This window comes from Necator americanus, chromosome V (assembly GCF_031761385.1).
Source record: "Necator americanus strain Aroian chromosome V, whole genome shotgun sequence".
NCBI lineage: Eukaryota > Metazoa > Nematoda > Chromadorea > Rhabditida > Ancylostomatidae > Necator > Necator americanus.
Genome location: NC_087375.1, coordinates 3,984,317 through 3,998,302, shown reverse-complemented (window position 1 = coordinate 3,998,302; position 13,986 = coordinate 3,984,317). Strand labels below are relative to the sequence as shown.

The 13,986-nt window shown below is 36.1% G+C and overlaps 1 protein-coding gene across 1 annotated transcript; it reads left to right on the top strand.

Annotated features, from left to right (window-relative positions):
* Nucleotides 1–11,055: 11,055 nt before the first annotated feature.
* RB195_012845 (uncharacterized protein) lies at nt 11,056–13,709 on the top strand (the record flags this gene model as incomplete). The annotated part of the gene is made up of 2 exons (XM_064202409.1): nt 11,056–11,169; nt 13,413–13,709. The coding sequence occupies 2 exons, from the start codon at nt 11,056–11,058 to the stop codon at nt 13,707–13,709; spliced, it is 411 nt and encodes a 136-aa protein (XP_064058290.1).
* Nucleotides 13,710–13,986: the final 277 nt, after the last annotated feature.

Sequence of the window (13,986 nt, the reverse complement as noted above, 5' to 3'; positions counted from 1 at the left end):
CAAGTCAGTGTTTTTATCCTTCCAGACAAACCCGGAATTAATTTATTAGACCCGGAAAGGATGAGAAGCTTTGATAGCGTCAGCGGAGTTTCGAACCATTGTTCCATAGTGTAATCACGGATGGATCTCTTACAGATTGCGCTACATCCAAGCAATTCATGATTGGAAAGTCCGATTTATTGAATATTCATTTGTGGTGTACGAATGATACATTCTTATCGGTCCTTACGTTTACATGACAGCTACAGCTTAGTTTATCAGTTTCGGCCATATTTTCATTTCTGAATATTTTCGTAACTTTCATTGTTGTTGCTAGTGAGGTGTTTATCATGAACAGACATGGGATTTATCTAGAAAAAAAAACACATTTGCGCGGATATGGGAGTATACGGTAGGTAATGAAAATAAGTTATGATTTTGATAAGTTCCGGCAAATGTTGTAGTTCAGCTAAGGAAAATTTTCTTCTTTTTTTTGGCATCTGCAAATGGTGATGCTGTGTTGTCGATCGTCGCAAGCTGACCCAGTGCCAGTCCTCCTCATGTCAGGCCGTGGGCAAGTAAAAAAAAGTGAAGGTGAAAGAAAACTTGCCTTTCTTTACAGTTCCTGAAACAAAGACGAACAAAACACAAGATGTCAGTTCTTAATTTGAACCGCATAATTTTTTTTTCTCGAAAAATACAGAACTGCTGTTAAAAAACTGTGTTACTGTGTTAACTGTTTTAACTGTACAGTCCGGCTCAAAATTTTAATTTATCGGTTCGTTTATGATGTGGTTCTGTGTAAGTCCTTACATATTTGACGACAAAATTCTCAACGTAGCTGTCCACGGATACATCACTGTAACCCTGTTAACGGCTATCTTCCGGCTAAGAGAATGAGTAAGGCGAGATCTAAGCCGTTCAGTCGCCTACTGTAGATCCGTAGGAATGGAGCGCTGCCCGGAGATTTTGTGTGTTTGATCGAATCGAATAATGTTGAGGTGCAAGGCGAATGCCATAGTTGTGTTCAGTAAGATGAGTTGGAGCCTAATTTTCTGGAGGAGCAATGCTCATGAGCTAAGATCTTTTTTCTGCCTCGTACACTCGCTACTCTGCTACTCTAAGGTAAAATGAAGGCTTAAGTTAAAATCCATCCCACGCTTACGTTAATTCTACTAAAGAACGTAGTCGATGCTGACTTTGACCATCCACTATGAGCAAAATCACCAGATATATGAGATTTGGAAAAAAAAAGTGAAGAGGTCCCTTGCAAATCGCAAAGCTCATCGTAATGTGAAAGCAAGAGATTTGTGAAAAGCATGTGAAGTCGCACAGCTGTGTTTTTTAGTCGATTTTTTTACTTTCCATACTAGATTTTTTCAATTGGTTTTGATATTTTCTCTATCTTTTACACTTTTCACACCTTCACGTGCAACCATTGCAGAAATTCGATATTATTTGAGAAAAAAAACGTTCAGCTGCAAAGCACTTTCCGCTTAGCTGTTAGATTCACACCAGCTTATTCGCTCAATTCGGCTTGTTGCCCTTGATCTGACTTGTTGTGGATTTGTGTATGATTTTTGGAAGTCGTTACATTCTTGACGGAAGCATTTGTTGCTTCAGCCTATACGGTATTCAGTTCCATTGTTTAATAATTATTGTTTAATATAAATACGTTTCGGCTGCTTTCAGATAGACAGAGAAAGACGAGTGTTTTTTTTTCAAAATTTTAATTTAGGTGTCTCATCTCTGCTATTTTCACTTTGTTGCAGAATGCTCATTCTTTTTTTTTTTGACAATGCTTCTACCTATCAACTTGAAAAATTGCTTATCATTGTGTTTTTGAAGTATCGAAATCATTTACTCCCTCAAAAAAGTGTTTTTGGCCATGAATTTCTCTATGATGTCTTGAGTTCGTTGCTGGCAGAGGTAGCTGTTTTGGTGTTTGTATTATTTAAGCGCCTTGATGTCATGAAACCACGCGATTGGCTTTTGCCGACCATTTCCACTTTTCCTTCCTCGTAAAGTAAGGTTAATTCCGTGTCCAAGCAACATAGAACCTTCTGGAATTCATTTTTTTCTCCATCTGTGTTTTGAAAGTTATATTTTTTCTTTTTGTTCCAGTCATTGTCTAGCAGTTTTGGCTCCTTTCATGTCTGGTAAAAGGCATCACCCCAGGAATCTGGGTAGTGCAGGTTTTTCAAGTGGGTTATGCTCATACTTGGTCGTGGATTATGGAGAGGAGGGTGATTCCGTCCATTTCTTCCTAACTACCGTAAAAAACGGTCCGGAAGATGTGACTTCGAGCGATCCGAGGCGCTATTTTCTAGAACAGGTTCGATTGGAGCGCGCCAGCGTTGTGCCCGCGCCGCATCTTCCGAGCCGTTTTTTAGGGCAATTAGGAAGAAATGGACCGAGTCATTCTCATCCTCACAATCTACGACCCCGATCCGTATGGGAAAAACCCTCCCTGAAACCCGCACCACCCCAGATTCGCGTGGTGATGCCTTTAACTCTGATATTTCCGTACCGGTTGGAATCATAAAAATGTTTTGCTTTGCAAAAAGGACTGCATTCTGGGGAATACCGTATTTTTTTTCTAAGTGTAGCATTTTGGAAAATTTCCGACTTCGGTATCCGTGCACCTGTGGCCAGAATGTCGTTTACAAGGATCATAAGTTCATGGGAAAAGCGAAACAATTCATTCCGTACCTCTTTGGCATGTAGGATTTCTTTTTCTGATATCCTCCTTTCCTTTTCCTGCTAAAAATCCTCACGAGGAATGAATTTTTTTCAGACAAAAATTTGAAAATTTGAGGAATGATGAAGGCCGCCGTCAAGCAACTTAGTAAAAGTAAAATGCTTGGTGAAAGACCTTCCTACAGTAATACACAGTATTTATACAGTTCCTCAGTTTGTGACGACGTGCCGTTATTTCGGACGTGTTCTCGCGAAGGTGGCTAGGAATGATGGATCCGAGTGCTTCTGATACCTCCTGAATTTGTAAGGAAGCTACGTATTTTCATCGTCAAATTGTTTCCCAGCTTCTAGTTATTATTGATGAGAAATCTCGTAAATTTCCCGAAATTTCCCGTCTTGAAAATTTGCTTAACCCTTGGACAAATTTCGTTACTTCTTGATAAGGTCATCACAAGTCTTTTCATTTTCATTCCCAGGAGGATTAGTTTCTTGGAATTTACTCAAATTTGTGTTATTTTAAGAAATTGAAGCAGTTTTTCTTGGGAAGATGAATGTATGCAGCGTTTTCGGCATCATAGAACTGGAGAAAAAAATTATTTTAAAGTCATAGTGTTTTTTTTCGAAAATTCTTATTTTTATCACACATCTTGGATCTTCTTCTAGATGCGGCGTCTACATAGAGGAATGGTAGACAATGTCTCGTACTTTCTTTGCACTTTTTCCTCGTCGTCGTTTTTTTTTCCTCAAATAATTTTTCTTAAATGAGTAGCTGTCTGCCGATAGTGTAGCGTCTAGCGTATATGATCCTTCAAAACATAGTTTTCAAACCGAAAACACAAATAGCTTTGTTCATAATTGAGTTCGGGCGAAGGCTTTTCAACGAAAAGTAGTAATTTCCTAAAAGTAGCTGTTCATCAAGAACCAGCAAGTAAGTGTACCATTTTCTTTATTTGTTGTCGTCCTCGAACGGCTAAGTTCGGGTTTTTTTTTTGCCCCGAGAATTTTATTGTGATCATAAAATGGGTACCATCAATTCCCATTAATCTTGTCTATCTCTTTGTTAAATCAATCATTTTATCGCTATAAAAAAAACTCTACAAAACTTTTAGGCACGATCGGAAACGAATTTTTCTAACTCCGCATAATTCCCTTGATGGCTTTATGGATTTCATCCTCAATTTCAAAGTTTTGCATTCTTCCGTCGCACCAAAGCATGTAATTTTCGGATATTTTTCAAAATTTTTTCTTTGTAAAGAGAATTTTTCTTCAAAGATCAGTAGCGGTAGATCAAATCTTTCTCATCCGCAAATTTGAATTAAATATAATCTTGTTGCACCTTAATAATGCTCCTTATTAATTATAGATATACGCGCAATCCCCTTACTCCATTTATACTATGCATTATGAAAATGAGTAGGAAGTATGACCGTGATTCAGGGATCTCATCACCGTATGCGTGGGCAGGAGGGGGAAACTATGCCGGCATTATGCCTGCACCATTCATTGTAGACTTTTATGCGCATCTACTAGATACGCATAAAAGTTCTCGTATTCGGTTCTCGTACCGGTGTTTTAGCCTAATTTTTCCTATTCGCTTTTTTCCCCACTAAACAGACGCTAACGCTATTTTTGCCGGAGAAGTTGGGACCTAGATGGGTCCCGATCTAAATCTTCAAAGTATAGCAGTGAAAACTGAGACATTCTCCACGAATCCTGAGAACAGTGGAATCAAGAGCGCAGCACTAATCATTTTAGCGTCAACGAAGCATATCACGCGTAGAATTAGTGGAAGGAGACATTCTAATGTTCGTTTGATCACCTGTACGACTGTAAAAAGTTGCTTCGTCGGAAAAATTGGGCAGCACAATGCTCCTACCTCATTATATTTCTAAATTTATGGCTATTGTTTCGTATCTTAACGTTTATTAACGCTTGTAAAACATATAGGTTTTGAACCTCATCGGCTAATGGGGAAACCTAAGAATTCGAAAATTTCCTCGATTTCTGCCTCTAATCGCACAGGTGGACCGAGAAAGCTCTTCAGATCGCTTGCAGGAAAGTACTCTACGGCTGTGTAAGCGATTTTCACACAGAGAAAAAATTAACCTGACCAATTATTTAAGATTTTAATTCGGTTTTTTTTTGTGCAAATTTGTTTCGAGAAGCAGTTCTCCGGTTTGTAACTTAATTCAGATCTATAATTACTGTCTTTTTTTGGCTTTCAAGTGAATGCTTAGCTATTTTTTTTCGGAAACAGGGAACAAATTTGTTTCAGAACATTGAAGAATGAGTTTCAAACGAGCAGAAACCCAAATTTTGGACCACTCCTGAAACGTGTAGTAGAAATTGGAACGGTTTTTACATCTTATCCCTTAGTTCTATTTGGAATCATACGATGCGGTGGCAGTGTAAAATTATGCTTAGAAAAAAAAATGAAAAATTGTGAATTTCCTTATATTTTTTTCGCTGATGTCCTAATGTAAACAAGGGAGTAGAGGTAGAGTGACTACGGAATCGTTCTGGATATTAGGTTATGGGATGAAAAAATGATAAAGCAGTCGATTTTGATATATTTAGTAATTTTTTGATGGTTTTTTGAATCGTTGTTATGCTATTTTATATTTTATTATTTATACTATTATTATTATTATTATTAGTATTTTTATTTAAAATTTTATGGTTCTGAAATTTATGGCTGAATGGAATACCCGTAATGTCGCATAATTTTTAAATAACTAAATTTTTAAACAGTTAATAACTTCAATTTTTCAGCATTTTTTTACGTGGCTAATTCTAGAGCATATGTAGTTAAAATAAATTTTTGCACAGGATTCAGTTGATGCGAATCCGAACATCATCCATTATTTATCGGCGCGATCAACATTGTTGGCCTGTAGCAGTTTTGAATTACTTAAGAGTCCCTAGAATAGAAATGCAAATATTTATTTTTATTATTATCTATTATTTATTATATTTTATTATTATTTATTTTTTTATTTAAAAAAAAACGTTTAACTTTTGTTAAGCAGCGGCAGGAATAATCGCAAACCGACATAAAATTTGCTACATATTTGACAACGCCAAACAACGGGTCAAAGCTGGTTAAAGCGGGTTCTTTTATTTTTTATCTATTTTTTTAATCATTATTTTATTCATAATAATCATAATTCACAATCTAGTACTTGGCAGATTCAGCAATAATATTGAATTTTTTCACTTTTAATTTTTTTTTCTGCACTGATATGCTGTGCGCTGAAGCTCCTTTCTCTTAAGCCACTTCGATTCGAGCATCCGAACAAAAGAAATTTCCATCGTTGTCAGTGGGAGGAGATGAAAAATGTCATTCTTATGTCATAGTGAAATTGAGTAATTAATCAAGCTTCATCGCATGTCTTCCAAGTGAAATCGAGCATTATCTAGCGTTTCCTTTTTATAAATTCAGTTATTTTCATAGTTTGAGTAGCTGAGTTGTAGTTCTACATTGGAGTTTCTTCCAGTGGTTCATAACGAACCTTGAGTGCTACAGTCTTTCCCCAATTTTTCCATAGTAAAAACTTTTTCCTTCTTTCTTTCTTTTTTCTTCGCTTTTTTACGAACTTCCAATGCTAGGTTTTTAATTTATCGTGACATTTAACACGATTAAAAATTACTGTTTTAATAAGAAATGGGTTCTCGTGATTATTTACAAATATACAGTATTTTCTCATTGCTGTGGTTTTGATTTTTGCTGTAATTTACAGCGAGAAAATCCCATAGTGCACTAGTGGTCTACGTGATTCCGACTTCTAGCAGATTCAATAATTCGGACATGGAATAATGAAAGAGGACTCCAGTCCCATTTATTCGTTCAGGGACTGAAATAATGATTAAAGGGGATAATTCGGGAGCCCTTGTGCGAGGATTGAAATTCTTGGGATTCTCGAGACGTTCGTACGTATTAATAAAAAATAAAAGGATAAAGTTTCTGGCGTTAATTAATCCGATTCGGATGCGCCACCCGCGTTCACTTCAATTCAGAATCGTTTGAGGTTTACGAGCATGTAACTGGCCTACACAGTGAGTTAGAGGGCTGGCCGACGTGTCGATTTCTTGCCATCCTATAGAAAATCAGTGATATAAGCCGAAAAATGATCGTCGAACTTGCTACGGGAGCACAAAAATGAAGAAAATTCAATCGCTACTCCTTTACAACCGTTTCCACCACATGACGAGAAGAAGTGCGAATCCTGTTTTCCTTCAACAAATCCTTGTTGACCTGCGCAACGGAAACTCTAGCCGAGAGGTGAATATTTGCCCGTTAGAGCCTCAAAAATCAATTGTGAATAGCTGTCTTATTTTTTAGCGGACTATCCAATAAATTTCCAGGAAAAGAATGACAGAAATCAAATTATACCCTAACGAAATATTCCACTTTTCCGCTTTTTTTCCTTAGTTGGAAAGAAAGGAACAATTTATTCAACTACTACAACATTTACTACCTTTAAATATAAAATCACAGTCATGTGACTTGTTTCCTTTAACATCACAATTACTGTAATGGAGGGCCCCATTGGGAAGGCTGATTGGGATGAGATCCTAAAAAAACGTTGGCGGAAATCTAATCTTTACCAGTTCTCCTTTTTTCTCGTTCAACTATGAGAGACGAATAGAAATTATCTATGCGCAGATGAACAAAAAAAAAACAAACGATTATAAAAAAAAAAGAAATCAATATTTTATGTATGGGTTTCATAAGAAATATCGTAACAAAAAAGAAATAATGAACTGTAAAATAATTTTACGACAAAAGGGCTACGTACAGGTAGAGTAGAATAGCTAATTCTTCAACAGAACACGAAAAAGACGAGGATTTGCTTTGATCGGATTTGATTTCATAACTTGTTTCAATTTGATCTTTTATTGATTGATTTATTGATCTCAATTTGATCTTGATTAGAAGATCTAAATATCAGTAGATTCGTGAGCGCAGCGAGTTCTACCGATTGAATATAAATAGAAATTCAAGACCTATCAAGGGAACATTTTTTTAAAAATACCTGCGGGCTTTTTTTTTAATTCAATTTAATTTTTTTTAAAATTACATTAGCAGGGCTAAGTCCGTGATAATTGCGCTCCAAGGATATACATATCATTTACGATGTGAACATATTTCTGCGTAGTTCTTGTTGTACAATTGATTTTTACTCTTTTAATAACCTATTCACAATAAACAATTACATGGTGGTGCCTTAATTCGATTGAGAATCGTTCTCGTCAGACACACGAATAATAAAATTAGTAATAAACTTACCTAGGACACCCTATATTCTTTGTAAAATCGATTTTTGACAAACATTACGCCTTGAGTACGTATATTCTCACTCATATTCTTGTATATTTTCTCGAAGTAAAACATCAAGCCATTTTTTCCCTACTTTTTTGACTTTTTCAAAAACGTTTTTCTACTTTCTTAACTCCTTTTTTTAAATTAGGTAGAACAAGGTTGAATCCTCGTTAGTAGTACAAAATATTCTTAATTCCTTCCTGGACTACAGTTAAAGAATCTAACGAATTCTAGCTAAGAAAAAAAGGAAAAAAACGAAATGAAAAAAATGGGAAGAATCCCAGAAATTATTTGAGGTTCCACCGTTTCTTCAGGGATATATATATATATATATATATATATATATATATATATATATATATATATATATATGTAATATAAAAATGTGTTATGAGCAACTTCTTCAAGCTGAGGTCAGATTCTGAACTGTGATTCATTATCCTCAATATGTAAGTGAAAAGCGTGGGCGGAATAGTATCGGAACTAGCAAGAATAGCGCAAAAAAGTGCAACAGGAAACGATTTTTCCGTATCATATTGTTTTTCTGCGAGGAACTAATTAAAAATCTACGATCTCTCTGTTTTTCGATAATGATGGCGTAGTTGGAATTTTTCCGTATTTTTTAAATTATTTTTTAAATTATTTTTTTCTAAAGTCTCATTTACTTCCGTTACGGACACTTTGGTCACGTAGTCATAACCTTTGCAATTTTTTGCTCTTCTTACAAGTTTATCAAACGTTAATAATATTTTTGAATGATAAAGTGAAACTAAAAAAAGAAAAGGATAAAAGTGAAACTAGAAGAAGAAATTTGAAAAAAAAAATGTTGAATTCTATTATACACAGTCATAGCGCGGGATCTATAGTTTAAGAGAGAGTGGCGCTATATAGGAGCAAATGTTTACCCCTAATTCTTTAAATTTGCTAGGAAAAAAAAATAGCGGTAACGAACTGGGTGAAGAGGGCGAGGTATCTGTGTTCTAAAAAACTTAACTCATAACTGCTGCTGCTTTCGTATTTCATATTCAATTTTATTCAACAGAAGTAGTTTTATTAAAACATAACTATAGAATATGTTAATATTTGCATTAAAGGGCGGATGTAGCGCAGTCGGTAAGCGGTTCCGTTGTGATTGCGCGATCAATCGATGGATCGCAACCACCCTGGTTCCATCTAAGCCTTTCTTTCCTTCGGGGTCGATGAAATGCTACCAAAAGTACCTTTTCAGCTGTTTTCAGTTTTGTAACAGTGCGTCCTAATATTTCTTTTTGTTCACCCCTAACTGCCTTAAAATATATGTGTATAATATAAAACATATAGGGGTGGGTGTGGCGCAGTTGGCTAAAGGTCCGTTGTAGCTTCGTGATCGATGGTTTGAAACCGCCCCTGTGGAAACCAAACCCTTAATGCCTCCGGACTCGATAAATTGGTACCGGACTTGTCTGCAAGGATAAAAACACTGACTTGACACATCGACTAGCCCCAGCAAGTCATTGTATAGGCCAGATACACGTTCGTAAACCTCAAACGATTCTGAATTGAAGTGAACGTGGGGGCGCATCCCAAGCGGATTAATTAACGTCAGACATCCTTTACCCTCCGTTTGGATTATTGTATTATTATTGCTTATTGGGTATTTGGCAAATATCACGACAAATCACACTGGGATTCTAGTGAACATAGGTGAATTCCCAGCAACAAAAATGCAACATGCGTCATTAGGAAGGAAGGAAAAGAAAATATCCTTGAGTATGAGCTTACCCTTCGTGCTCAGCTATCCTAGAATAACCAGAAGGGTTCACAGGAACATTCAAATAGTTGATATTAAAAGCAATGTTTACTTTTTCATGATTTAAGAAAAAAAATAAGAGCTCTACCTTGATGTTCAATGAATATTCCTTTTGTCTTACTCCCGAACTGAACAACAACGATTTCTGTTTTTGATTAGTACTTAGATGAGAAAAGCATTGCGTAGATAACAGAAAATGTTTTTATTGTTGATTTTCATAAATTTTCAATGGATTTCCCCGTAAATAATGTCGATTTACATTCACATATTAGCATAAATATCATAATTCTGTCATAATATAAGGCTAGTATCCTGTAGTTTTTGGGACTTCCTTATCTGATTCCATGAGAAGTAGAATGAGGTATTTGGGTACATGATTTACAGTACGAAAATATCATATTTAAAGGAAAAGCCACCTGTCTTTTCTTTATCAAAAATGATCTACAGTTGCTTTCTAAAAAAATTCAAAATTTTAGCTAAAGCTTGAAGATTTCACTTTTTACCCTCTACTCGTCCGTAACTTTTACATTTAACTTCCTTTTTGCATTTAACTGGATTTAAGTTGTAACAAAATTCCTTCTTCAAACAATTTCCTCAAATAGGCGTACCTTATCCTATCCCATTCATTATCATCTCCTTTACCTTCTTACTCATACAAAATGTGAAGATTACATATTTTCTGGTTGCAATAGAAGGAATTGACAAGATCTGAGTAGTGCAATGTCTATTTCTATAAGATACTACATCCATTCGGGCCGTAGATGAAGCTCATTTTTCAGAGAAACGACTACTTTTTTTTATTACGTCATAATTGCTGTCGCTTTCGTTGTAGAATAACAACTAAGAATCCTTTGACTTTTCTTGTGCCTTTTTATGGAAATATTTGCAGCAAACTTAGCAGATCCCACCAACCTAATTACGGTGATGTCAAAACGACATGAAGCGTGGTGCAGTTACGTAAGCGGCTGCGCTTGAAGCGTGGCGGTGGAGCGTAACGGTCACGATCGCGGCAGGACTCTTGCTAGCATGATCTATCGCTGCAGTTCGTGAGGTCCCACGTCGATTCCAACCACTGTCTCCAACGCGTCGCTTCGAACGCAGCCGCTTGCGCACCTGCACCTCATGCTTGATGTCGCTTTCACTCGCCTATGCCCAGATATCCCGTCTTCACTGATCGTGCGAGCATCAACACTGCTTTCCGTGGTTACTTACTTTCTTTCTTTCTCTTCCCTATTCTTTTTTCCTCTCTTAGCCGTTACTCAAGATGTCTGAAAGTTTCGTGAGTGATGTTGAGGAGGTCGTTGAGCCGTATCCATCTGAGTTCGCTGCTGGTCCATCCGTGCAGCGAACACATCACCCCATCTCGTCTCCCTCGAGGGTGTTTAGTACCTCTTTTCATCCACTCTAAAGTTCTTTCAGTTCATCTATCGTCGATTCTTCTCATAATGTGACCGGCTCATCTATGCTTACTTTCAACACGTATATATATTTCAGGGGCGCCAAGACGGGAAATTTCTCCCAAATCAAAGCCGCATGGACCAGCACGACTGCGAGTCACAAGGGCTTTTATAAGGGACCTCATGGTCCTCCCCGTAGATCAAAATCCGCACAGATCTTGATATGGTTCTAATTCGTTTCTGGGATTGCAATGCACTCATCCTTTCTGTTCATTATTCGACTTTTGGCAGTTATCCAAAATGCCTCTAGTGTTCTGCGTGCTATGATCTCGGACTCAAAAGCTCTCTGGGTAGAAGTCAGTTCTGAGATGTGTCCGTGATCTTTTTGCTTTGGTTTCTGCTGCGTAACAGATCGCTGGAAGAACTGTAGAATCGAAAGGGTGGACACGGAGACGTTAGTCCGTCAGTAAATCCATAACTTCTTTGAATGGTCTCCACGCTGCTTTCATTCTTCAATTCGTTCCTGCATTCCGCCAACAATTAGTTTAAAATTGGTAAAAATTAGAATGAAATCCAAATTGAAATCTGGGAAAACCATAAAAGAATGACTTTTGCTCGTAGGGGAGTGTATATTTATTGCTTTCTAACGTAATAAAAAACGGTTTTGTCTATCCACTTATCAGCTGCAAGAGGTGTTCGCTGCATAAACAGATGTTCTCATTCCTGAAAACTTCCAAAGCTCCTAGAGGTGTTCAAACACCTCTAGGAGCTTTGGAGGTTCTCAGGAATGAGAAGTTGAGAATGAATTCCATAAGATTAATTAGAAGATTGTGATTTCATTTCTTATTAGTGGGAATTTTCTTTGAAGGACGTTTTCTGTAGCTTTGAATATAATTGTAATGTTTCCTTATAATTGCAATGTTGTAAAAAATGTGAAAAAAATTGATAATTGTAAAAAAAATGAAAATTTTAAAATTTTAGGACTATCATTAAGAAGCGTATCGTTTTCCAGTTAGTGAGCAAGAATCGAAGCAAAACGGCAGTAAAAAAAATAAAAACGATGTATTTTATTTGCAAGGGAACCTAACTCGCTCCAAAGTGATTCAGAAATGTATAAGCTAACCTACAGTAGTATACTATGTCCTCAGTACGCAAGACAGTCATCATTACTAGCAGAAAAATCGGAAAAAAATCAGGTGGCAATAACTTTTGGGAATTGCACATAATAAGGAAGTTAAGAGACACAAAGATTAAGTTTGTTCGGCTCGCGGCGCTGATCAATGTTTTTCGGATACAGCAGCGGCATATTCATTTTCAATCAAGAATCGTAAAAATTTATGAGAGCTCATAAAATTACTTATGGATGCAGTAATCGCAGTATCAAGTCGGTAAGCTTTCATGTAATTTTATTGCAAAAAGAAAATTACTAAATTACTTGAAAAGAGTGTGTTGAATGCGTTAGTTGGTCCTCTTAAATGCATCACGAATGTGAAGTGGTGCGGATTTCGGCAGATGCGGCGCGTGCACAAGGCTGGCGCGCTCCAATCAAACTCGTTGTAGAAGGAAGCGCGTCGGATCGCTCGAACCCGTATCTTCCGGGCCGTTCTTTATGGGAATTAGGAAAAAATGGACGGAATCACCTCCAATCTCTCCATAATCTACAACCCCGTATACTGATACTTCACCTGAAATCCGTGCCACCACAGATTCATGGGGTGATGCCCTTAAGCCCTATTTCAGCTAATCGAGTGAATTCCGATTTGTGGTCAGTTTTCATGAAACGAATTTAATTCTAAAGTATGTCATTACGATAGTGAACATATACATTTCCGAATGAAAAGATGTCATAAAAATGTCATAAAAATTTTCACAATTCAATTCTTTTTTTTTCGGCAACGATCTCCTCATTCCAAATTTTCGAAGTGGATGTCTTTCGGAGTATTTACAGCTACGTTTTGGTGCTGCAAAACAATTTTCTTCACGGCCATTATGAAATTAAAAATTATTACGGTACGACAAAGGATTTTTTTTGTTGTTGACAGAATCGTTGCTTGTTGCTACTTGTTATCCTCTTCCTTCTTTATTCCATCTGGTTTATTGTGTTAGATTTCCCTCATCGAGGAGACAATGAGTAACTGAGATAAGGTAGGTATTCACCAGCTAGTCGGCGTCGGCATAGGTCTGTACTCATTTTTTTTGGGTAGAGATTGATTTATAGTAATAGTTATTATTATTATTATTATTATTATTATTATTATTATTATTATTATTATTATTATTATTATTATTATTATTATTATTATTATTATTATTATTATTATTATTATTATTATTATTATTATTATTATTATTATTATTATTATTATTATTATTATTATTATTATTATTATTATTATTATTATTATTGTTATTACTATTATTAATGTTATGCTATAATTATCTCATAGTACTTTCTGAAAAAACCAGAAAATTCCAGAGAATCTCTATTGAAGCGCTCCTAAGAACGTTTGAAATCCTCTAAGAGCACAGTACACTTCAAATTGTAATATGATAAGAAAAAAAAGTGTGATAAGTGAATATGTGCATTTAACCCGTAAGTCACGCCCCGTGTGTTGATGTATCCAGGGTACTTTCTTCTTTTTTCCTTTTACTTGCCTTGGCAACTAAATAAGTTATTTTCTCTTTAACCAACTTGACTGTTATTGCTCCAAAAGTTTGGATTCTATCGATTTCCTTTACTTTTCTTTCTTTTTTTCGCACTTATTTTCTACTTTGAAGAATGAGAAAGAATTTAAGAT